The 24,814-nt window shown below is 47.0% G+C and overlaps 1 protein-coding gene across 1 annotated transcript; it reads right to left on the reverse strand.

The window, feature by feature from the left end:
* Positions 1 to 381: 381 nt before the first annotated feature.
* On the reverse strand, positions 382 to 23,924 carry LOC144265303 (glyoxylate reductase/hydroxypyruvate reductase-like). The gene is made up of 9 exons (XM_077817833.1): positions 23,758 to 23,924; positions 15,271 to 15,401; positions 13,440 to 13,512; positions 11,919 to 12,035; positions 10,999 to 11,087; positions 8,392 to 8,496; positions 6,761 to 6,896; positions 6,103 to 6,233; positions 382 to 503 (listed from the first exon to the last, which is right to left on the reverse strand). Exons 1-9 carry the CDS (start codon positions 23,922 to 23,924, stop codon positions 382 to 384), a joined length of 1,071 nt encoding a protein of 356 aa, XP_077673959.1.
* Positions 23,925 to 24,814: the final 890 nt, after the last annotated feature.

Genomic DNA, 24,814 nt, shown 5'->3' on the forward strand with positions numbered 1-24,814 from the left:
GCGATTGCTTATCTCTTGGTGACATTCATGTCCAGCAACGAGCAGAACACACTCGCTATAACGAGCTGCTAATGTCGGGGGGGGGGGGTCCGTAGATGAGAGCTGTGGGGAGACATGGTGCAATATGTAATACATACGCTGAGCTGCAGCACGTTGGTAATGGGAGGGGAGGGAGGTGGACACAGTACATCTGAAACAGCAGTAGAACTGGCCTATTCTTTCTCTTGGTGAAGAAAACAGTGGTGCTCTCACCCTCCGACAGCTTGTCATGGGACCTCCGCCGCTCAAACAGCGCCCAGCGATGGCAGGCTGCATTCATCCAGGCCAGAGTGGTTTGCAGGAGGGCTTGAGCACAAGGAGAGTGTGTGCTTTGCATCCCCCTCAGAGTGGCACCTCCTTGCCCATGGCTTTTCCCTGCAGACCTGCCAGTAAATTGCTGGCAGCTAAGGCGGCCATGGCGTTCCGGGTAGCGACCGTAGCGCTGGCGATGTGGGGGAGAATAACTGCAAAGAGAAAGGGAACAAAGTCCTGAGAGATCATTTCTTGGTTCTGGAACCTGCAATAGCAATCAAAGGGCCTGGCCCACTGTGAATTTCACCCTTTCATCAGCGTTCATCACCCACTGTGCAGATATCCCCTGACAACGTTTGCCCTGGCCATGGGAGACAATCGGTTCCTGGGACAGACTGCACTCAGCTCCTGAGCCATAGCCCAATGAAGACACTAGGATTGTATTGTCTCTGGATCTTGTTAGGGCCCTCACCTGCACCTCTGCACTTTGGGTGGGAATAAAACAGGCAGGGATGCTGCCTAGCTAAAATGATCCCAGGAGGACATTTAAGGACAGGAGGGGGGGAAGTACAGATTGTTTGACAGAGGTGGGGAATGGGACTCTTCACAGAGGCCTTTTCGCCCCTTGTAATTTAGCCAGATTTGCTAGGGGGACTGCAAGCCCGGAGGATTGAAAGGGCACTGCCAGGAATGGCCGGCTTAAGACTAAACCTATGAGCTGCATTTTGTCTGCATGCGAGTCACATCGACTCTCCGCTCTGCCTGCCTGCTCCATCCGTGTGAGCTGGCAGGGGATTGAAATTTACACGAATTCTGCAGGGGTTTAAAGGGATTTTTAAAGTTAAGATGATGTTTTAGTCAAATCCTGCCGGATTCTTATAAATGTCACTCCCCTGGTGGCTCATAAGACCAGAACAGGCAAAGCGACCAGACGGATAAGAACATAAGAATGGCCCTACTGGATCAGACCAAAGGTCCATCTAGCCCAGTATCCTGTCTTCCAATGGTGGCCAGTGCCAGGTGCCCCAGAGGGAATGAACAGAACAGGTAATCATCAAGTGATCCATCCCCTGTCGCCCATTCCCAGCTTCTGGCAAACAGAGGCTAGGGACACCATCCCTGCCCATCCTGGCTAATAGCCATCAATGGATGTATCCTCCATGAACTTATCTAGTTCTTTTTTTGAACCCTGTTATGGTCTTGGCCTTCACAACATCCTCTGGCAAGGAGTTCCACAGGTTGACCTTGTGTGAAGAAATACTTCCTTTTATTTGTTTTAAACCTGCTGCCTATTAATTTCATTTGGTGACCCCCTAGTTCTTGTGTTATGAGAAGTAGTAAACAACACTTCCTTATCTACACCAGTCATGATTTTATAGACCTCAATCATAACTCCCCTTAGCCGTCTCTCTTCCAAGCTGGAAAGTCCCAGTCTTATTAATCTCTCCTCATACAGAAGCCGTTCCATACCGCTAATCATTTTTGTTGCCCTTTTCTGAATCTTTTCCAATTCCAGTATATCTTTTTTGAGAAGGGGTGACCGCATTTGCACACAGTATTCAATATGTGGGTGTACCATGGATTTATACAGAGGCAACATGATATTTTCTGTCTTATCTCTCCCTTTCTCAATTATTCCCAGCATTCTGTTCACTTTTTTGACTGCTGCTGCACATTGAGTGGATGTTTTCAGAGAACTGTCCACAATAACTCCAAGGTCTCTTTCTTGAGTGGTAACAGCTAATTTAGACCCCATTGTTTTATATGTATAGTTGGGATTATGCTTTCCAATGTGCATTACTTTGCATTTATCAACATTAAATTTCCTCTGCCATTTTGTTGCCCAGTCACCCAATTTTTCGAGATCCTTTTGTAGCTCTTCACAGTCTGCCTGGGTCTTAACTATCTTTAGTAATTTTGTATCATCTGCAAATTTTGCCATCTCACGGTATACCCCTTTTTCCAGATCATTTACGAATACGTTGAATAGGACTGGTCCCAGAACAGGCCCCTGAGGGACACCACTATTTACTTCTCTGCATTCTGAAAACTGATCATTTATACATACCCTTTGTTTCCTATCTTTTAACCAGTTACCAATCCATGAGAGCACCTTCCCTCTTATCCCATGGCAGCTTACTTTGCATAAGAGCCTTTGGTGAGGGACCTTGTCAAAAGCTTTCTGAAAATCTAAGTACACTATATCCACTGGATCCCCTTGGTCCACCTGCTTGTTGACCCCCTCAAAGAATTCTAGTAGATTGGTGGGGCATGATTTCCCTTTACTAAAACTATATTGATTCTTCCTCAACAAATTATGTTCATCTATATGTCTGACAATATTGTTCTTTATTATAGTTTCAGCCAGTTTGCCCGATTCTGAAGTCAGGCTTACCGGCCTGTAATTGCCAGGATCACCTCTGGGGCCCCTTTTTAAAAATTGGCATCACATTAGCTATCCTCCAGTTATCTGGTACAGAAGCTGATTTAAATGATAGGTTACAGACTACAGTTAGTAGTTCTGCAATTTCACATTTAGTTCCTTCAGAACTCTTGGGTGAGTGCCATCTGGCCCTGGTGACTTATACTGTTTAGTTTATCAATTTGTTCCAAAACCTCCCCTAATGATATCTCAATCTGAGACAGTTCCTCAGATCTGTCACCTAAAAAGAATGGCTCAGTTTCGGGAATCTCCCTCACATCCTCAGCCGTGAAGACTGATGCAAAGAAGTCATTTAGTTTCTCCACAATGGCCTTATCGTCCTTGAGTGCTCCTTTGGCACCTTGATCATCCAGTGGCCCCTCTGGTTGGTTAGCAGGCTTCCTGCTTCTGAGGTACTTAACATTTTTTTTGCTATGGGTGGCGTAACATGCACAGGGATGTCCCTGGGCCGCAGGCAGGTACATGCGCCGGTCGGTCTGCACATGAGCCTGGCTCCTGGGGGTGCGCAGGGGAAGTTGACGGCGTGTGTGTTTATTTGTAATGCTCTTGGAAAGTTGCAGCCTAGGAGAATGCATGTCTCTCTTTAGCTACTGTCATGCCAGGAAAGGGCCCCTTTTCAGCTGGGGAGAGCTTTGAGTGAGTTCCGTGGCCCAGCCACTCCTTGGGCTCACTTCTGGAACGATCAGTGAAGGTGCAAACTACTGCTAATTGTTGTTATTAGTTGTATTACTGTAGAGCCTAGAAGCCTAGCCGCAGACCAGGGCCCCATGGTGCTAGGCGCTGTACAAAGACAGGACAAAAAGACAGCCTCTGCCCCAAGGAGCTGACACCTGGCGGTTTGGTATGACGTGAAGCTCCATCCCCTGGACAGGGCAAAACTATTGCGCTTCTTCTGCACAGGCCATCTGACTGTCACCATGTGGTAGTGACTACAGAGGTGGGCTGGTTTAAAATTGGCAACCAAGGCCCTGCCCTTTTAGACATGAATTTACGCCTCCTGTAGACACAGTTCAACACCTTTAAAGGTGGGTTGACGATGGCCAGTTAATGCTATTTGTCACCCGGGATCTACAGACCTGCCTGGCACAGGTCCCGGGGCTCTGTATCCCACTGCCAGTCCAGCCCCCAGCCCCCTGAATGTTAGCAGACGGGGCGGTAGCTGCCATCGCTGTAGGTAAGTTCATATTCCCTGCTAACACGGCATTTCCAGTCTCGCGTATCTCACTCAGAACTTACTGAAGCTTCTGGCTTTGGGGCTACAATGTTTTAGGTTTAGTCTCTTCTTGCATGGGATTTTTTTGTTTTGGTCGTTTGAGCAAACACAGTTCAGCCATTTAAGGAGGGGAGTAAAGCGCACTCAGGGGAGGAGGCAGGGCCGGGGCATGGATTTAGGGAAGGGGGTCCAATGGGGTAGGGAGGGGGGCAGAGTTGGAGCAGGGACTTTGGGGAAGGTGTTGGAATGGGGGTGGGGAAGGGGTGGAGTTGGGGTGGGGTTGGGGGGCGCGAGCAAATACTGCCCCCTCCCCGTGGAGTGTCCTCTTTTTTGAATGTTCAAATATGGTAACCCTAAATAAATTCACTGACGCTACTGTGGGGATGGCATGGGAGAGCTATATCACAGATAGTTAAGTCAGCCTCCTTGTGTGGATGCATTAACAATGTGCTATGCGAGTTGTCAAATAAATGTAACAGCCTAGAGCTTTAGATACACATTTTGTAGTGTTATGTATTACTCTGAGTATGCCAGTCAAGTGAGGCCCATGGAAATACACAGCAAGCCATATTTACACATCCAGTATCTGTCTTAGAGTAAGGGTGAAAATGTATTGGCACATCTAAGCCACCAAATTTGTAGTTAACTGCTTCCTTCCCTGATTTGCCCCTAAAGGACTTTCACTTCTGCTGATTGAAAAGAAAATACACAGTACACTAGTACTGACCAAATTACTAAATTAGAGGGAAGGTACCACATCAAGTCAAAGGATCAAATCCTCATGTGATGTAATTACCTGAGGATCTGACCCTAAGTCAGTACTGATTTACTGGCCCTTTATGACAATGAAATTAGTGGTCATAGAAAAATAATGGGGGAAATGATAAGATTTTCAAGGGTGTATATAGCACAGAAATTTTGTATGACGTTGTACTACTTAAGAAATAAGGTGATCATGTAAGTCAAGGCTGGTTTAATGCATACACTCCGGGGTGGAGTTAAGGTTGTGTCTTTATCCAGGCACCTTAGTGTAAACTGGTGTAACCTTTACCCAGGCACCTTAGTGTAAACTTTATCCAGACACCTTGGTGTAAACTGGTGTAACCTTTACCCAGGCACCTTGGTGTAAACTTTATCCAGACACCTTGGTGTAAACTGGTGTAACCTTTACCCAGGCACCTTGTGACGACAGTGGAGTTATACTGATTTACACCAGCTGAGGGTCTGACCAATTATTTTTTATTCCAGGACACACGTCTTTCAAAGGAGGTTCATTGATATGCAGAATCCCCAGGATTGTAAAGACCATTGGAAAAACAAACACACAGAAATGAACCCCTGAGCTGGCTGGAAACTGGAATTTCTATTTCGTGGGAACTTTTGACATGTTGACATTTGATTTCATTCTGAATTGATCAAAATTTAGAAATTCTGCCACAGAACAGAAATTTAAAAAAAAAACATGTTAATTTGGAAACATCCAAACATTTTGTTTTAATAGGTTTCAGAGTAGCAGCCGTGTTAGTTTGTATCCACAAAAAGAAAAGGAGGACTTGTGGTGCCTTAGAGACAAATTTATTTGAGCATAAGCTTTCGTGAGCTACAGCCCACTTCATCAGATGCTGTAGCTCCCGAAAGCTTATGCTCAAATAAATTTGTTAGTCTCTAAGGTGCCACAAGTCCTCCTTTTCTTTTTGTTTTGATAGTGTCAAACCATTATACTATAACACAAAATATTAATTAGTGTGTATAGTAGTAATTATGAGCTACGAATCCAATATAATATTATAATTGTTATTTTAATATAATATAAAAGTTTCACTGAAATGGATCAAAATGATAAGGTCAAAATGAAACATTTTGACTGTGTTGGAATGAAACATTTCGACCATACTGAAATGAAATGAAAAAAGTCTGAGTGATTACTGTCAACTTCCTCCTGTCAAACGTTGTCAAAATTCACACACTCCCCCGAAACATTTTCATACCCATGCAGCTGCCTTTTCCGAAGGAATACTGCTCCATCGGAACAGCTACACACCAGCGCAAGTAGAGGCTGCCTGGTCTAGAAATCAGGCCACAGGTTTAAATTCCCAAATCACCGTTTTCCGCCCTGCTCTTCAGGTGACGGGGGCAGCTTCCAACACAGACTCACCACACGTTTTAAGTTTAAAAAGAGGATGATCCGTGGGCAGAGGCTCAGGCTCCGTGACATCCAGACCAGCAGCTGCAATCTGACCATTGACCAATGCCTGGTACAGGTCTTCCTGGTTCACTACACCGCCCCTTTTGGGAAAAGAAAAACAAAGTATCCATCAACTTCTGGACATCTCTGTGTAGCTGTTCTCGCAGCTAAGAGCCTTAGTTATCTGGTGAAAGCTTTAACACCGGGGTTGGATAAAGTTGGAGTGCACAGCAGTCTGATCTTAAAGGCTGCTTTATAATAAACTCTGAGGCCAGGGGCTTACAGTTCTGTCCTCCGGCACGATTCATACGGTATTGTGTGTGGGATCAGCTTATCTAATGAGACCGAATCCGCTGGATGGGATTTGCCTGTGTCATGATACATCTCCCACAATCAGCGTGTTGTCGGATTACACCAATGGAAGCCTTTTATTTTTAATAATTGCTTGAAAGTTGATTTTATTTTATTGAGCTGGGATGCTGTTAGAGTTGGGAATATAAATCTTGTCTCCCTCTGTGCCCACAGAAGGATTTGTGTCAGAAGTTTATGTTCTCCAGTGTGACATCTGTGTGTTTATCTTGCTGAGCCTTGGCTCTAAGATGTTTCTTTCCCTCCTGTCCTACCTCACCTGCTGGTGTTGATAAAGATGGCAGTATCCTTCATTCGGGAGAAAAGACTGTTGCCACAGATGCCCTTTGTTTCAGGAGTTAAGGCACAGCACACAACGATGAAGTCCGAATGCCGAGCCAATTCATCCAGTGGCACTATTCAGAACAAAGCAGAAAGGCTGCAGAGATTTTTTAAAAAGGCACATACTATTGGAAATAGCTTGGATTTATCTTTGCACTGAGTTGACCAGAGTCCACAGATAACAGACTGACCTAGGAAGAGGTTTCTGACCAGAGGAGCGAGGCTCTGGAACAGCCTTCCAATGGGAGCGGTGGGGGCAGACAACCAAACTAGTTTTAAGCTGGAGCTTGATACGTTTGTAAACGGGATGATATACGAGGTTGCCAGTGATAGCAGGGACTGGACTTGATGTCCCAGTAGGTCCCTTCTAGTCCTATGACCCTAGTCTGAATATTCTTGGGGGCCCAAAATATTTTATGTTTACTGTAAATTCATGTAAACAATTTCCGCCAAGTGGAACTGGTTAGTCCAGTTTAAGATAGCTATTGACATCCTCCGAGTTCCATAGGCCTGCAGCTGTCTGACGAGCCCTCCCCATCTGCATTCAGCGCACGTAGAGGCAGATTAGGGGTTTGTTGGGCCCTGGGCCAGAGCACGTGGGGGCTCCTCCCCACCCCTTCGGCCTGCAGTCTCCCCCGCTCCTCCCCCGGTGGAGGCAGCTGATCAGCAGGTCACAGTTCAAAATGCCCAGCTGAGAATGGGCATGATGGCTACTCTGGGAGACGTACCTCGAGGCACAGAGCAAGGTATACCAATGAAACGCATTAAAAGTACATTTGCAGAAAGAGCCATTTTAGATTCTGCAGTCACGGCTGTTGGGGGCAAACTCTTTCTGTGTGTATTGTCTGGATAATACGGCATGGGGGTGATTGATCACATTTAATTACATCTGTGCTCAGTGACTTCCCTGGGCTTTGAATCAACCATGTCATTTGCAATATGCTGATGTGACGGGCTACCCCTTGGAAATGATACAAAAAGGCTTGTGGCTAAACAAGTAGGAAGGAAAAGCTTTTTAACAAAACTGCTTAACCAATCTGTTTCTCTGGACTTAAGGGATGTCACCAGCTCTCCTGGTTTGATTTTGAGTCTCACAAAATTGAGTATTCTCTTAAAGCCCCAGCTCCTGGAGTCATGTGTTTCCATGAGAATCTCAGCTTTCACTTAAAAATTTTACAAAAAGCATATTTCTGGGTCTCACGATTGCGGAAAAACATGAAAAGGTGAGACCCTTACAGGCTCAGAAACCACAACGCAAATAAAAAGAATCCATTACTTATGATTTTTAAAATTTCACCATTTCTATGCCAATCTCATATTTTCTGGGGGGGAGGCCTGTCTCCTGGCCTTTAAATGGGGGTGTTCTGCAAGGATGGCCAGGGGAACCTCAGTCTGCCTCTATTTTTAATCTAAACTAAAGCCTCCACTTCACAGCCCATACACAGGCAAGGCAGGAAGCTCCCTAGCTGGGTAGTTAGGAAAACAGGCTTTCCGGCAGTTCAGCCTTTGCTGAGGTGGGATTGCAGCTGGATTTCTCCACGGTCTGAAAAACGCTCTGTTCCATCTTACCAAACTCGGCCGGGATTTTGGTGGCCATGTCAGGTCTCGGGCCAGTGTCGGCATATAGGAATCTCTTGACTCCAAATGGCTTTAACCGGGCCATGACAGCTGCTCCTATAAAGTGGGAATTACACCCATGAGTTCCACCTTATCGCTGCTCATCTGCTGTGCAAATCCTCCCCCTCTGCAGGAGAAACAGTGTGTAGGGGGCTAAGGTGAGTTTCCTTTACATCTTCACATTGTGGAGAGGGACTTTCCAGCCACGTGGGATAAGGTGTCCACCTCCCTACACCTGTGAGGGGTCCCCAAAATCTGCATGGATCTCAGGACATCCATGACAGGTTTCAGAGTAGCAGCCGTATTTGTCTGTATTCGCAAAAAGAAAAGAAGGACTTGTGGCGCCTTGGAGACTAACCAATTTATTTGAGCATAAGCTTTCGTGAGCTACAGCTCACTTCATCGGATGCATTCAGTGGAAAATAGAGTGGGGAGATTTATATACACAGAGAACATGAAACAATGGGTGTTACCATACACACTGTAAGGAGAGTGATCACTTAAGATGAGCTAATACCAGCAGGAGAGCGGGGGGACGGGGGGAAGAAAACCTTTTGTAGTGATAATCAAGGTGGGCCATTCCATGGAGGCCCATGGCAGCAGTCCCCATGAAACACCACCCCTCAGCCCACTCTCTAGGGAAGAGGGACTTGCTGAGTGGAGAGGCCACTGTAGAACAACCGGGTCAGACTTACGGAGTACAGGGGAATAATCTGTTCAGCGCTGAGATGGGATGATGCCCTTAAGAACAGGCATCCACATCCCAGTCTGGGACCTCTTCTTGCCCGAGTGTTTCAGCCATGGGGTTTCTGTGGGACTGGTGGGAGATGAAAGCCTGCTGCTGAGCCCCTACCATAACTTCCAGCCCAAGCGCACCTGGTCTAGGTCGCTTCTGTTTGCCAAGAACACCTCCTGTGTCTTGTTTAGTAACCAAATGGATTTGGTTAGTGTAGTTATTAAATAGTTTGGCAAGTAACCATGCCCCAGAAAGTGCATCCATTATCCTTCTTTGTTGTGGTGACGGTAAAGAAACCTAATATCAATAGGCTTTCTTCCTCCAAGCACTTTACAAACACCAACTCATTCTCATGCTAACCTAATGGGGTGCATAAACAAACAGGATTAGGTCTGCTCTCCACAGTCCAGATGGGGAAACTGAGGCAAAAGGCTACATTTTTAAACCTAGGGACAGAACTCCATATTTAGGTATCTAAAAAGTGGCCCAATTTCAGAGGTGCTGATCCCCTGCTAATCCAGTCGATGCCAATGTGCAAATACAGCAAATACTTTTATTGTAATCCTAACCTGCTCTACACTGTGCCGTGAGGGCAAAATTCTCCCCTGTGGATTTAATAGGGTTTAAGTGGAAAGTAGTGGTTTTTGAAAGGATTGTAGCAGACCAAGAGATGAAATAGCCACAGAAGGCTAAAAGGCTTTCCACGGCCCAACACTTTATGTTGTCACTTAGATGCAGAGCTGAGTGAATAATTGACGTTTTGCTTGGGGGACAGGAGAGCTGAAAAAAAAATTGGCTTGTTTCAAACCACAACTGAATTTTTTTCAGTTTTTCTCATTGTGGGAGGAAAAAAAAAAACCCTGAAAAAATTAGTTTGGGGGGTCACCAAAACATTTTATTTGACCTGAAACAATTTTTTACCAGTTTTTCATTTCATTTGGGTCATTTTCAGGTGCTTTGAATCTTCCTTTTTCGTTGTTTTTAATTAGCTAAGTTTCCAAATGAAACATTGCTTCAAACGAAAAGTCTAAATGTTTAGTTTCAAAATGGCCAAAATGAACCATTTCAATTTTTTCAGGGAAAAAAAATAATCAATTTTTGGTTAAAACTATTTGCCAAATTTGACCAGAATTCTCAAGTAGTTTCAGGGCCTCGCAAAAATGCATTTTCTGTGGCAAATTTATTATTTGCCAAGCAAATTTTGCCCAGCTCTAATGACAAATGTGCAAAGTGTAGAATGCTACATAAGAATTCTTCGTTTGCTTACACCAGCGGTAGGGACATTGCACAGGTATAAACGAGGTCTTACGGTGCAAGGTAGTAGACTATCAGACCTATGCAAAATCAGTGCTTGAAATCTAGATCTGTCCACCATTGTAGCATTAGAACAAGCAACAAAATGGAAGCACTTAATGGTGTTTTTATTAGAACTGAGCCAAAAAGGAAAATTATTCATGAAACGTTTTTTCAACGTGTTTCCTCCTTTCTCAAACTCCAAAACATTTTGCCCAGCTCTGTAGACAGCCAAAACATTGGAGGAGAGGAATTTTGCAAAATTGGTCAACTTTTTAAAAACTGGCAAATTCTAAAATGGTGGCCAGATCTACTCTTTTAAATCTTAACTGATATAAAAACAGAAATGTAAAAAAAAGCAACCTCATGATTTTTTAAATTGCTGACACTTTTCAAAATTACTCAGGGTTTGAGTCTAACTCTGGTTGATTTTTGTGTGCGTCTTTTCATCAATTTGATTTATTAGCAAAAGAAATCAAAATACAGACCATTTTGGCCAGCTCTGTATAAAAACGGATTTTGCAACTTACCTATTCTTCCAAGTCCTAGAATCCCCACAGTGCTGTCTGTCAGACCATAGCCACACATCCACAGAGGCTTCCAGGTTCCCCAGCCACCGCTGTAAAATAACACTGGAAGCTATTTCAGGCATACACAGGACAGCATCAACCCTTCCCCTGCACTTTGGAATGTGGAGACTGTTTCTGTTTAGCTCTGGTCGATCATTTAACAGGAATTGCCAGCCTGGATCAGACCAAGGCTTGAACTAGGCCAGTAGTCTTGTCTCCAACACTGGCCAGGAGGAAGTTGCAAGAATCCTCATTAATTAGTGGTTGATTTTTGCTTTGAGCGATAATGGTTTATATCCCCCACAAATCTTAGACTAGCCATTGTTGAGAGACAAGGTGGGGGAGCTGACATCTTTTATTGGACCAACCTCTATTGGCGAGAGAGACAAGCGTTCTAGCTTACACAGAGCTCTTCAGCTTGTCTCTCTGACTAACAGAAGCTGGTCCGCTCAAAGATATTCCCTCCCCCACCTTGTCTCGCTAAGATCCTGGGACTGACACAGCTACAACAACACAGCATACATGATTAACTCTGAGCATTCCTGTTCTCCGTGTACATTGTGTGAATCCCGTGCAGCTGCATCTTGCACTGCTGGTGTTATTCAAAGGAGCTGGATCAAAGCTAGCTTGGGTATGTGCTCACACACATCTGACTGCAGTGCAGTCATACCCATAGGCTATATTTTCTCTTCTCAGGACATGTGAAGTATCATCTATAAAAATCCTAACCACAGAGAGGAGAATATGCTCCTAAAATACTTGTCCAACACCCCATCTTTTGGTTGTTTACTCACCAACACATTGGTCTTTCACTTCCTGCCGATAAACTCGACATAAACAGTTTTCACTAGGTAGTTTGAATAAAGACAAAAAAAATTTACTTCTTAGCTTCATCCACAGCTTCTAACAGTCGACGGGAAGTTGCCAGAAGAAGAGCAACTGTGAGTTCAGCAACTGCTTCCGTCAATACGTCTGGTGTGTATCCTAACCTGATTCCTCTGCATCCAAAGATACAAAGAACAAATACTCCGTTACATTACTGGAATCTTCTCAATGTAGGAATGGTCACACCTGAACTGTTTCTAGACCATTAGGATATGAAGATTATGCCACATGTCCTCAGAAATAAATTTTTCTCTAGACTTACAGGAAGGGCTTGGATTGAAGCTATGATTAGAGCTGTGCGAAAGTTCAGTATGAAAACCCAGCACATCTGGTTGGGGGTTCGTGATGGACGGGAAACTCGCTGAAAGTAGCTGAGCCTCTACAAAAATATTTTGGTGAACTTTGAGACCACCACTGAGCCAAATTTTGCTATTCCCCACCCCCAGGACATACCTGAGACATCTCCAGGGGTCCGATTATCAGAGAGCGAGCATGCAACACCTTCTGAAAACTGGTCCCTCCCCCCGCAACGTTTCAAGACAGATACCCAAAATCATTAGCCGCTTCTGAAAATGGAGATCTTTCTAGTCATTCCACCTGAGAAGGAGATTTCGGGGTTTAAATATAACAACACTGGGGTGAGGCATCTATTGACTCCTATTGACTCTGTTTCAGGAATTGGGTTTTTCCAAGGAATGTTGCAACTGCATTAAAAAAAAAAACCCTCAGAAGAACCACTTGAGGAGATTGGGGATTGGCATCATGGCAGGGGAAGAGGTGAGGCTAGGGTTTGCAGGCAGGGAAGGGGAGGGTGAGGTGGCTGACTGTGAAAGAGGAAGGATGAGTATGGTGCACAACAGATGCCATGTGGTTCTGTTTAAGATAATATGACTGTGGCTCGTTATTCATTTTTGTGCATTAGATAATCACACACTGAATGGTACTTTCTCTTGTAAAATGCATTTATTGCTCCTGCAAGGTGCTAGTCTATTTAACCTTCAAGAAGGGGGTGGAGCTCCTGGGGAACTAGCAATGACTTCCCCTTCAGGAGATGGGAGGGGCCACAAAGACAAGGAGGTCACCTAAGTATGGGAGACACGCAAATGTGAGGGGGCCAGATGTGGGACTGAGGTCCTTCATTCTACAAAGACCAGGGATTGCATGGCTGCTCTCCTTGCTACCTTCCTGTTGCTGACCTTGCTGAGCCATCAGCCTCCAAGCTCAGGACCTCCTTGGCTGTCTTGCTGACACGGCCAGGAAGGGTGGGGATGGTGACAGGGGTTAGTGCTAAATGAGGTGGTTTCCATGATGTCTGCTTTGGCATCATTTATAATCTTGGCACCATGCTCCTAACAAAGTAGGGAGTGACTGGGATTCCGATATAACAAGGGGCTACTGAGCCAGCCCAAGGGCAGTCAGACCTTTAAACTACCCCCATTTCCCTCCTTGTGGAGACGGGACTGCAGTGACTCTTACATTTGTACAGCTTGTGACTAAACCACACCAGCACATTTTACCTCTTCTTCAGCTCCTCCAGAGACATGTGATCATAGCCCACTGACATCGTGCTGACCACCTGCAGGCTGGGCCCTGTGGTGGGAGGAGAGAACAAACGGACTGACGTTCACATCCAGCCAGAGCTCAGCTCCATGCTCGGTGAGAGCTAGGCCAGATCTACTACTGCACACATTCAATAGCTTGAGTCTTGAGAAGACTGAGGGGGGAATCTGATAACAGCAGAGGTGAAAGTAAGCCGGTAGGCCCCGGTACGGTGTACCGGCAATAGCCAGTGTGCCGTACCAGGGTGGATTGGCTTCTCCAGGTGCAATTTAAAGGGCTTGCGGCACCCAGCAGCAGCTGGAGCCCTTGGCCCTTTAAATTGCTGCCAGAGCCCCGCTGCCGGAGCCCTGGGGTAGCGGCGGTGGGGCTGGGGCGGTAGCGGCGGCTGAAACCTGGGCCCTTTAAATCGTCCCTGGAGCTCCGCTGCTGCTTCCCAGGACTCCGGCAGGCTCCGGGGACGATTTAAAGGGCCCGGAGTGGTAGTGGCGGCCGGAGCCCCGTCCCCGGAGCCCTGCTGCCGGAGCCCTGGGGAAGCGGCGGCGGGGCTCCGGGGACGATTTAAAGGGCCCAGGGCTCTGGCCACTGCTACTGCCCCGGGCCCTTTCAACCGCTGCCAGAGCCCCCTGCTGCCTTTACCCCGGGGCGGGGGAAGGAGGCACTTGCCGGTACAGGGTGGGCCGGGACTGGCTCTGACTTCCCCCAGCCCCGCCCCTTCCGCCCGAGGCCCCACCCCTTCCGGGGGCCAGAGTCGGCCCCAGCCCAGCCCCATACCGGTAAGTCCCTAGACTTACTTTCACCCCTGAATAACAGTCTTCAGCTAGGATAAGGGCGGTTGCAAAGAGGACGGGGATCCATTGTTCTCCATGTCCACTGAAGGTAGGACAAGAAGCAATGGGCTTAATCTGCAACAAGGAAGATTTAGGTTAGATACCAGGAAAAACTTTCTAACTCTAAGGGTAGTTCAGCTCAAGAATAGTCCTACAAGGGAGGCTATAGCATCCCCATCACTGCCGGTTTTTAGGAACAGGTGGGACAAACACCCGTCAGGACTGGTCTAGGTTTACTTGGTCCAGACTCAGCGCAGGGGGCTGGACTTGATGATCTCTTGAGGTCCTTTCCAGCCCTATAGTTCTATTCTATAATTCTAGTAACCTTCTATTACTCCTCCTGGAAACCACTACAGCGACCACTGGGCAGGGCATGGGTGGCTTATCTTAGCTCCATCGCACCCTCCCAGTCCCCTCGCCACACCATGTTCTGCAGACTGCTGTCTCACACTCCCACTGCGTTACACCTGCACAGCGCTCCTCAGAGAGTGAGTTGCATCAGATTCTTGCAACTGAGGATAAAAGCCTACTACTGCTACTTGCTGATGAATTTACTCCTTTAGCTCATAGCATTGGATTACAACAGGATCCTCATTCTTTAAGTGATTTTAAAAATCATTCCTCAGCTACCCAAACAGACCCCCGGCTACCCCCCAGACAAATAGCAGGATGCATGCAGAACCCTAATTCAAATCAGGGAAATGGCCACTCAGAAAGAAATCTGCCTCATGGACTGATTCCAGTGTAGATGCCTCTTTATATGTACACATTGGGAAGCAGAAGGGCCCCTTCAATGCGCATTTCAGCTGCTGAGCCTCCACACCAGACCATCAATAATGTAAAATGGGGACATGTTAGCATGAGTGGACATGAATGCATGATAGTTTGGGGGCATCTTGTTCGTCACTGCTCCTGCCATACTGACAATTTCAAAGTACTTCTGCAGTATTCAATGTCCTACCTGCCGCGTCCAGCACTTCAGCATCTATCTTCTCCGTCAGGAGGCAATACAAGCCTCGAATCCCAGCAACCTTCTCCAGGAGTTCTGAGCGTGGCACTGGCTCATCTGAATCCCACTGCTCAATGTTGCAGCTGCAAGAGGCGAGACGGGGAAATGTACCAGGGTTGTGGCTGTGGCTTGTAAAGCACACAGAGCTAGTTTGCTACAGCCCTTACCAGGCTGCAAAGCCCCCTTGCCCTCCTGCTCAGATTGCAATGCCAGACAATGTCTGGCTAGTCTCCCAACTACCCCTGTGAACAAGAGGCCAGAGGGAGACTGAGCAGAGACCTGGCTACTCACCTTGTCTGACAATCAGAGCAGCTTGCTGGGGCCGTGGGCTGGGCAAAGGTAACCTGCAGTGATATTTTACTCTAGAACATCCCAGATCCAGGGGATAGCAGGGCAGGAAGCAATGGCTCTTGGAGGCACAGTGTGTCCTCTGGCCTGCTCTTGGAACAGCGAGCTCTGTGCCAAGTTACGATGGAGCCCTTTAGAAAGAAGAACGTGTCCCAGAAGTGCTAAGTATCTGCTCAGTGTGTGCTATTTGTGAATTATTTTTTCAGGGCAAGCAATATCTAGTTCGCCAGACAGGTCAGAAAATGAAGAGAACCACTAAAATTAAAAGTCTGGGTTTATCGTATACCTAAAGTCTGGGTTTATCGTATACCTAAAGTCTGCACATGAGGAAATTTCAGAAGAGCTACCATTACCACTGCAGTGTTTGGTGTCAAATCTTGAATCGTCTCTAGCGAAAGGCTTCCTGTCATTGTACTGCAACCAGTTGTATGGTCCTCCTGGGACAATTGTCATCTCAGTTACCTGGATGTAAATACAGCGTAACTCCACTCACGTCCTTGGGGTCAGTCCAGCATTCCAGCATAATTGGAAGCAGAATGTGTCCCTACGTGTTGAAATAGGGACTTCATTCAGTAACACAAGTGGGAAAGGTGTAAAAAGACAAGGTTATGGAGGGTGATATCAGTTACACTGGTGTGAAATGGAAACACTGGGACACTTCATATGGACAAACAGGATGGGCTCAGTAATACTGAGATGTGTGGTCACTTTATGCATGTAAATCCATTAGCTTTGCTGGAGTTACTCCAGGATTACACTGGGGATAAGTGAGCACAGTAGACCCAGTATGGTTCAACTACCGTGGCAGTCAACTACAGTGTATCAGCACACTACAAGTACGCTGCATGGCATGCGATGTGAGCAATGCAACCATGTCGGGAATGTAGTGGGGTAAAGGAGGTTGATAGACACGTGGGGCTTGCTTCTGCTCCTCTTGACTTCAGTGATGGCAGGATTGTGCCCACAAATTCCACCTCCATTCCTATGTTTATTGCAGATCAGGTATTGCCAAGACTTATCTACCTACCTCCCCTTCCATCCCACCATCCTCTGGGTGCTGTAGAACACCCTGATGGTGTGCACATGCCTACACCTGATCTGACACTTCTTTGTGCTCGGTAGCATCTTTGAATGGAGGCTCTCAGAACGCTCTGCAAAGGTGCAAAGGTGCATTCATCACTTTACAGACGATGAAACTAAGGCACAGAGTGAGTAAAGGCCAAATTCTGCAGTCTTAATCAAGCAAAGGTCCCGGTGCACCTTAGCAGGAGTGAGTGAAAGGTGCTTTTTGCTCGATTGCTCCACACCCCCTGCAATGGGCCAGCTGCTCTGAAGTCAGGGAAAGTTTTTCTCCGTAAGACGCAAAGAATTTGGTCTGGTGGACCCTTCCACCAGTTACACAGTGAGCCACGGCTGAGCCTGGACTGGCACCCACATTGCTGGACACCCTGTCTGCTGTTCTACTTATCAGCCCATGCTGCCTTGCACCCTCAGCAGGTCTGCGGATGACACTAAGCTGGGGAGAGAGGTAGATAAGCTGGAGGGTTGGGATAGGGTCCAGAGTAACCTAGACAAATTGGAGGATTGGGCCAAAAGAAATTTGATGAGGTTCAACAAGGACAAGTGCAGCGTCCTGCACTTAGGACGGAAGAATCCAATGCACCTCTACAGACTAGGGACCGACTGGCTAAGCATCAGTTCTGCAGAAAAGGACCTGGGGATTACAGTGGACGAGAAGCTGGATCTGAGTCAGCAGTGTGCCCTTGTTGCCAAGAAGGCTAACGGCATATTGGGCTGCATTAGTAGGATCATTGCCAGCAGATCGAGGGAAGTGATTATTCCCCTCTATTGGGCACTGGTGAGGCCACATCCGGAGTACTGCATCCAGTTTTGGGCCCCCTGCTACAGAAGGGATGTGGACAAATTGGAGAGAGTCCAGCGGAGGGCAACAAAAATGATTAGGGGGCTGGGGCACACGACTTACGAGAAGAGGCAGATGGAACTGGGCTTATTTAGTCTGCAGAAGAGAAGAGTGAGGGGGGATTTGATAGCAGCCTTCAACTACCTGAAGGGGGCTTCCAAAGGGGATGGAGCTCGGCTGTTCTCAGCGGTGGCAGATGACAGAACAAGGAGTAATGGTCTCAAGTTGCAGTGCAGGAGGTCTAGGTTGGATATTAGGAAACACTATAGTACTAGGAGGGTGGTGAAGCACTGGAATGGGTTATCTAGGGAAGTGATAGAATCTCCATCCTTAGAGGTTTTTAAGGCCTGGCTTGACAAAGCCCTGGTGGGGATGATTTAGCTGGGGTTGGTCCTGCTTTGAGCCAGGGATTGTACTAGGTGACCTCCTGAGGTCTCTTCCAACCCTAATCTTCTATGATTCTGTGAATCACCTGTCGTCATTGTATTGTGTTTAACTGCTATAGGAATTGAGACCTAACCCCACTCTCCACCTGAGAGGCCACATTCCTTCCTAGTATGACTCCACAGGAGCCAGTGCACTTACTCTAGGGATGAATTTGGCCCTTAATCCCTGCAATGCTCTAAGACCCCATCAGCAGTAAGAGCAAGAATGCATAACCCAGTTATCCTAGACAGAAGCATATTCCCCTCCTGGCTAGGTCACCGGCCCAGCCAGAGGCCAGGCTTTGAATTTAATTTTGTGTTGAGGGTTTGGTGCCTGTCATCACTCTCAGTTTTGCATTGCTCAGGCATCTACAGGTTCATACCCCACTCACAGCCGTGATTCGTTTCCTTTTGCAGGTTGCACTGCCAGAGATTTTACACGTGGATCAAAAATTGGCACCATTGTTTCAGGTTTTGTGACATTCGGAGTCTGTTAACCAGATGCAAGTCTGTGCTCACTGGAGTGCGAACACATGTGTTTTGGCAGTTATAAAAATAATCTTGCAGGAACAGTCTAAGAATTCGAAGATTTCCTGTAGGGGAGAAAACAACATATTTTCTCCATTAGGGATTTTAACCAGCCCAGTTTATTTAATCCTTCTTAAGGCAGGGGATTTTGTAATTAGTTAGCTGCAACCAAAATCTTTGGGCAATTGTGTTCTAAGGAGCAGCATTTTAATTTTTCTTTATTAAAAGAGCTAATATCACTTAGCATGCGTCTATTGCAGGGGTGCTAAGGAGCTCTAGCCGAGGCCCATGACTCCATTGTGCAGGTGCTGTACGGACACAGAAGCACAAGATGGTCCCTACCCCAAATACCATGTGCTTTAGATTCTAGTGGCGTGATCTCAGGGTGGACACTCACGGTTTGAGTCTTTCCGTACTCTTGCTTCCAGACTGCATATTAAACAGCAGCAGTGAACCGATTAACTCCCTATTTGTCAAAGTGAGCGACTGGACTAAAAGTGGGAGGAAACACCTCTTTCTTTACGCAGGAGGGGGATGTGGTAACGTATGTTTGTGTGAGGCAGTGCAAATTCAAAACACCATTAAAGACACACAGCCCAATTCTTCACTTTGCTCCATCATTCTTAGACCAGGGTAATTCCACCGAAACCAGTAGCTGCGCCAGCTTAAAACCAGGGTCACACCATAGGCGTGGGAACTGGGGTGCGGGGCGTGCTGCAGTGCCCCCAGGTTTTGCATGGGGTTCCGACCGCCAGCCCCGCACCTGGAGCTCCGCTCCTGGCCCCGCACCTGGGCTTTACTCCCGCCCCCAGCTGTGGTCCCAGCCTCAGCCCCCTTACCCCTGTCCGCGTCCCCCCACCTCCCGGAGCCACAGCCCGGTCCTGGCCCCAGCTCTGGGGAGAGGCAGCACCCCACTGTAAAAAGTGTTCCAGCACCACTGGGTCACACAGTGGTGACTTGGGCAAAAACTTTAGTTTGACCTTGATGGCCACTTGCTGCCTCTCTAGTTAGGTCACTATGGGCTCCTTAGCAACCAACACAGCGTATGGGAGGGACAAGCTGTACAACGCCACGTGGCCTCGTGGCCCTGCCCCATTCCGTATTAGCCTGGCACTCAAGGAGGCCAGTGCTTCTGCCGAGCCCTGTGCCTCTAGCAAACTGCCGTGACGCTGTGGGGAGGGCCAAGCTGCTCTCTGCTCTGTTAGGAGAAGCCCTGGGGTGAAGCCTGCCACCTCCAAGGGAAGGATTAGGAGGAATCTCTGCCAGGGAATTGTGCCAATCTTTCCTTTCCCCCTGGTCCCCTGTTATGGTAAATCATACGTCATAGCAGGGCGTGCCTGCCTTGGAGCAGTCCCTGCTGGCCACCCATGGCTCTCCCCGCCTCAGTTCTCCTCAGCCAGATTTCAGGCTCTCCCAGGGTTCATGTGGCTCTCAGATTTCAGTCCCCTGCCAGAGTCACAAATATCCAAACAACTGAAGAGTTCTTTCCCCACTGGGGCTCCTCCTAGCGCTCCCTGAGGGCTCCATTTAAATGTCTCTTACTCGGGGGGGCAGAACACTGAATCTCAGGCACGTTCCCTGGAGTCCTTCCAGGCCCCCCACAGCCCATCCCCTACAATTCCTCTACCCATCTGTCTTTTCTCAGCCCTTTCCTGAGGTCCTGATGTCTCAGGCTGTCACCTCACCCCAATTAGTCCAACCCTCTTAGGCTGGGAGGTAGCTGATCTGGCATGGGCTGGGCTGATTGAACAGGACTGCCTGGCTTGCCTCAGGCCTCCTGGTCCTTGGAAGGGTAGGCCACTCCGTTACAGGGCAATTCCCCCTTATCACCATTTCCATATACAGGCTAGCACGCATTGGAGTCACTGGGAGCCTCTCTAGTGGCTTCAATGCGATTTGGATGGGCAATTTGCAGGGGGAAAACCTCCATATCCATTTGTTTTAACTAAAAAATTCTAATTTCCTATGGGAAACTTTAAAACTGAATGAAAACGTATTTGACCTCAAAATGGTTTGGTTTATTAAACCCTCAAATTCTGTTTTAAAAAAATTGTTTGGGTTTTTCCCCAGCAGTTTTTCCCCTTCCCCCCCATTTCCAAGGGGAAAAAGGGGGGAAGTAGGGAGAAAACCCCCTTTTTACTCTTATTGTTTTTTAATTATAACAATAAAATGGCATGAAGAAGCAGGGTTTCTTTCCAACTTTTGGCAGTTGGAAAACAGTATTGGAAAGTGTGTGTGAGTGTGTGGCAGGGAGCTCCTTAATTTTGAAATGAACAATTGGGTTTTGTTCCCCAAAATATTTCATTATGAAACACTTACGTCTAACAACATTTTTTCTGCAGAAAAATACATTTTGACAAACCCTATTTTCCTATGAGAAAATGGTTTCACGGGAAAATCTTTGACTGGCTCTCCCAGCAGTGGACAGGGTCTTTCCCAGCAGTCCCTTCCTCAGCTTGACATGGGTTAGAAATGGCTGGCATCTCTCTCCTTCATAGGACAAACCATCAGACAAGCTGGCACCTGCTTGGGAGTGGGGTGACCCTGGCTGGGCAGCACCGCAGCCAGGTCAGGACTGCAGGGCATTAGCAGAGCCTGTGTGTTTGAGATGGCACCGTGCCTGCCTTTGTTAGGCCTGTCTTGCCAGCACGGTGAGGCTCTGGCTTTCAGGAATGACACAAAATTGCTTCATTTTCCCAAACATTACCGAATAATGATGCTCAACCCCAGAGCTCCTCTGGGGCAGGATGAGAAGCAGCGCATTGTGTGTGATGGCAGTGATCAGCGGGGCCAGTGACTGTTGAAGTTTACTCACATATCACGGATATTGCTCGTTCCAATGTCAATATCACTTACAATCTGGAGCTGCTGCACAGATAGCTGTCTCCTGCCAGCTAGGGCTGGACAATTCGACAGGTTCCCACTTAGGGTGACCAGATGGCCTGATTTTTTCTTATATAGGTGCCAATTACCCCCTGCCCTCCTGTCCCAATTTTTCACACCTGCTATCTGGTCATCCTATTCCCACGTGTGTGGGGTGCCCAAATTAGACCCTGCAGTTCAAAGGGGGTGACAACAGGCCAAATTTGCACATTTACTTAGAGGTTCAAGTTTTCACATGCTCTTTCCCCAGGACTCCTTCCCACTGACCGTAGCTCTCCTCTGGTGTGTGTGGAGGGAAGGGAGTGACCTGATTTCAGCCTGACTCTCTTCTGAGGCACCTCAACCGCTTTCTCCAGAGCCACTGACTGCTGCTATGCAGTCATGGCCTTGGGATGGGTCAGGCAATGGTTTGAACTCCCCAGTTGCCAGCAAGAGACAGAGAAATACGCCCCCTCCCACAGCCACTGATGCGCTAATAGCAAGCCGAGTAGCAGCCTCTGAAGTTTAATGTGCAGTTGTTAGTGACACCACTGAACACTCCTGGGTCTGGGGTGACATTCATGGGTTTTGCTAGAACTACAAACAGTGCTCCTAACTCACTTAGGCAGCCTTGGAAATACCCCCCTTCGCCGCTACCCTGTTCACTGCTGAATTGCGTGGTGAGGTCTCTCTTTCTCCTTGCCATTCAAACTCCATGTAGATTGTACCCATAGACGTGAACACGTCCGTTGTCAGAAGCATCTCACCATGCGTCAGCTACGGATGCAGTTGTTCATACTCATTAAATAGCTCCTTTAGCTCACTGTGCCTAGTTCCAACAGAGCTGGTCAAAAAATGGTGACTTTTTTCAAGTTTTAAAAAATAGAATTTTAAAAACTGTTTAAAACTTCAAATTTTCAAAACACTTTGACCAGCTCAGAAAAAAAATGGATTTCCCACTCCTCACCCGATTTTGTAACTCAAGAATTCCAACCAGCTTGGATTTCCATATTCCACTCACTTTTTGCATAGACAATGCTTTCTGTTGCCACACAGGGCTGCAATTTCTAGCCTCAGGGCGGGTTGTTTGACTCCTTTGTGCCCCATGACGACCTGGCCCAGAGACAGGTGGACACAGTCCAGTCACCATTCATGGCCTTCTGGGTTTTGACACCACTGAAGGTTGAGTAACTGTACATAGTTCTGAACTAACTCTTTGAAAGTTAAATAATAAAAGAGTCACCTATTAGGCACTCAGCCTATTCATCCATTCAGCATCTAACTCCCACTTGGATCAAACGTTCTTTAATTAAGTCTCGCTATTTTTTCTGCCCTCATTTAACTTGGCTTCTCAAAGCTCAATATTTTGTTTTAGAAAATCCAACAATATCTAATTTTTTCAGAGAGATTTGTCATGTAAAGTCAGGTTACTGTTGGTTCGAGGCATGAAATGTATATTTGGTTAGAATATTAAAATTATAGTTGCAATCATTTGGAACACTGTCTGATTTTTACATTGTAAAGTGACATTGTTGCGGAAGAGAGCTTTATAAATGCCTTAGCCTTTCACTGACTTAAATGTAAAGAATTTTATTGAAATCTTACATTTTTGTACTGTTTTCCCGAGCACATCTAATAAAAACAACAGTAGTCACACATTTTGGGATGCCTGTGAATTCCAGCAGGCATTCTGGTTAAAGGCTACTGCTAAAGACTATGGTAAAATTTCCCTGGATTTCAATGGCAAAATGGCACTTAGAACAGTAGTTTTACAATGCAGGCGAATCGTTGCTAAGGCAAAATGAGTTCCCAATAGCCACATTGCTACGAACTTTGTGATTCCATCTGTATCAAACTCAAACAGCAGCTTTGCAGTGAGATGTCCAAGCCCATGCATACAGTCTCGGAAACAACTCTGCATAATGAATTCATGGATGCCGAACAAATTTTCACCTCACCTGGGGTGAAATCCTGGTCACACTGAAGTCAATGGCGAAGCTTCCATTGACTTCAGTGGGGCCAGGATTTCAGCCTCAGAGACTGCTTCCAAGCTAGTTGCGGGAGTCAGACAAACCTCAAGCATTCAAGAAATGCACCATGGACCTGTTGGAAATCTAGCACCTTCTCCTTCCTTGGAAGTTAATGATTCATTCAGTGCTACAGTCCACATTCAACCCAAATGGACTAACTTCAGAGACATTGACATACTGGGGGCAGGGGGTTCCTTTCAGTTACTCCAGTTTTATGTTACTATTACTCCACAGATTGCAACGTTTGAGAATGGTGTGCGAGGCGTGGGCTTTGCTCTGCCTTTCTTTTCCCAGGGGAGGTTTTGGAATTCAAAGGAATACTCACAGCCCTGACTGGCGCAGGATCTTCATCCCATCCGGTGGAATCCGCCTGGTCACATAGATTCTAGGTAACAGCTTCCCACCTGCATTTGGGGCCTGTAATGTACACCAGCTGTGGAAATCTGACACCAGCCTCGTCTTCAGACGTCTCAAATGACAGAGTGTCCCCATTGCAGAGCAAAGGCACCAACAGCGTCCGAAAGCAGGATTTTGGATGGGATGTTTTCGTGACAGCCAGTTCAGCAAGCTTGTGTGACCAGGGAGTGGGAGGTTGTGTGATAAGATCCCTTGGACCAATGAGTGGTGGGGCCGGCTTCTCTTTACTGAGCTGACCTGTCACCGCTTATGTTTGCACACTCTTCTTTAATCTCGCAGTTTAAATAAGACAAGGACTGTGAGGAGGGAAAACCTAGTTAATAAGAAAACACGCTCACACCAACCTTTGTGACTTGGGGAAAAAACTGAACTTCTGCAGAACAACTGTTGGTTTATGTTTCCTGTTGCATTAAAAAGAGCTTTGGGGGTTCTCCTCAGTTCTATTTGAAATTGAGATCCCATAGCTGTTTAAAAACAATTAGCTTTTGAATTGTGAAGTAACAAAGACTGAGACTGGGGGTTCCAAATATTTACATGGGGCTATGTCAAAAAATATACTGGGTGAGGCATTTTCTCAGCAGTTCCCAAATTGTGGGTTGCAATCCCAAATGGGCTCACACCATCAGCAGATCCAGTGGGTCAGATTTGGCCCATGCAACGATGCTGTTTGCCCCTAAACGTGTCCAGACCTGCTCCACGGATGCCGTGCCAAGAGCATATGGTGTATGCAAAGTCACATTGTGACATTTTGTAAAATGGCAGCCTCCTGGTGCAGTGTTTGTGGAGCAGGTCCAGACACACCGGCCGTGCAGAGGTGGTTGTGAGGACACCAATTTGCCATGCCATTCACTGAGAGACCTGAATGCAAAAGATCCTCCTCGGTGGGCAGCAGCCTTATCAATAGAGCATCCTCTCTGCTTGAGCTGGTAGCAGCCTGTGTTGGCCTTTTCTGAGATGGGAATCTG

The sequence above is a fragment of the Eretmochelys imbricata genome, chromosome 5 (genome assembly GCF_965152235.1).
Source record: "Eretmochelys imbricata isolate rEreImb1 chromosome 5, rEreImb1.hap1, whole genome shotgun sequence".
NCBI classification, from domain to species: Eukaryota; Metazoa; Chordata; order Testudines; family Cheloniidae; genus Eretmochelys; species Eretmochelys imbricata.

Excerpts from the sequence above, each read along its gene's own strand:
- LOC144265303 (XM_077817833.1), bottom strand. The coding sequence starts at position 23,924 with ATGGGGACACTCTGTCATTTGAGACGTCTGAAGACGAGGCTGGTGTCA. Across the intron at positions 8,497-10,998 it reads TCTAGGACTTGGAAGAATAG|GAGCAGCTGTCATGGCCCGG; the intron begins GTAAGTTGCAAA and ends CCCACTTTATAG. Across the intron at positions 504-6,102 it reads TTTTAAACTTAAAACGTGTG|TTATTCTCCCCCACATCGCC; the intron begins GTGAGTCTGTGT and ends TTCTCTTTGCAG.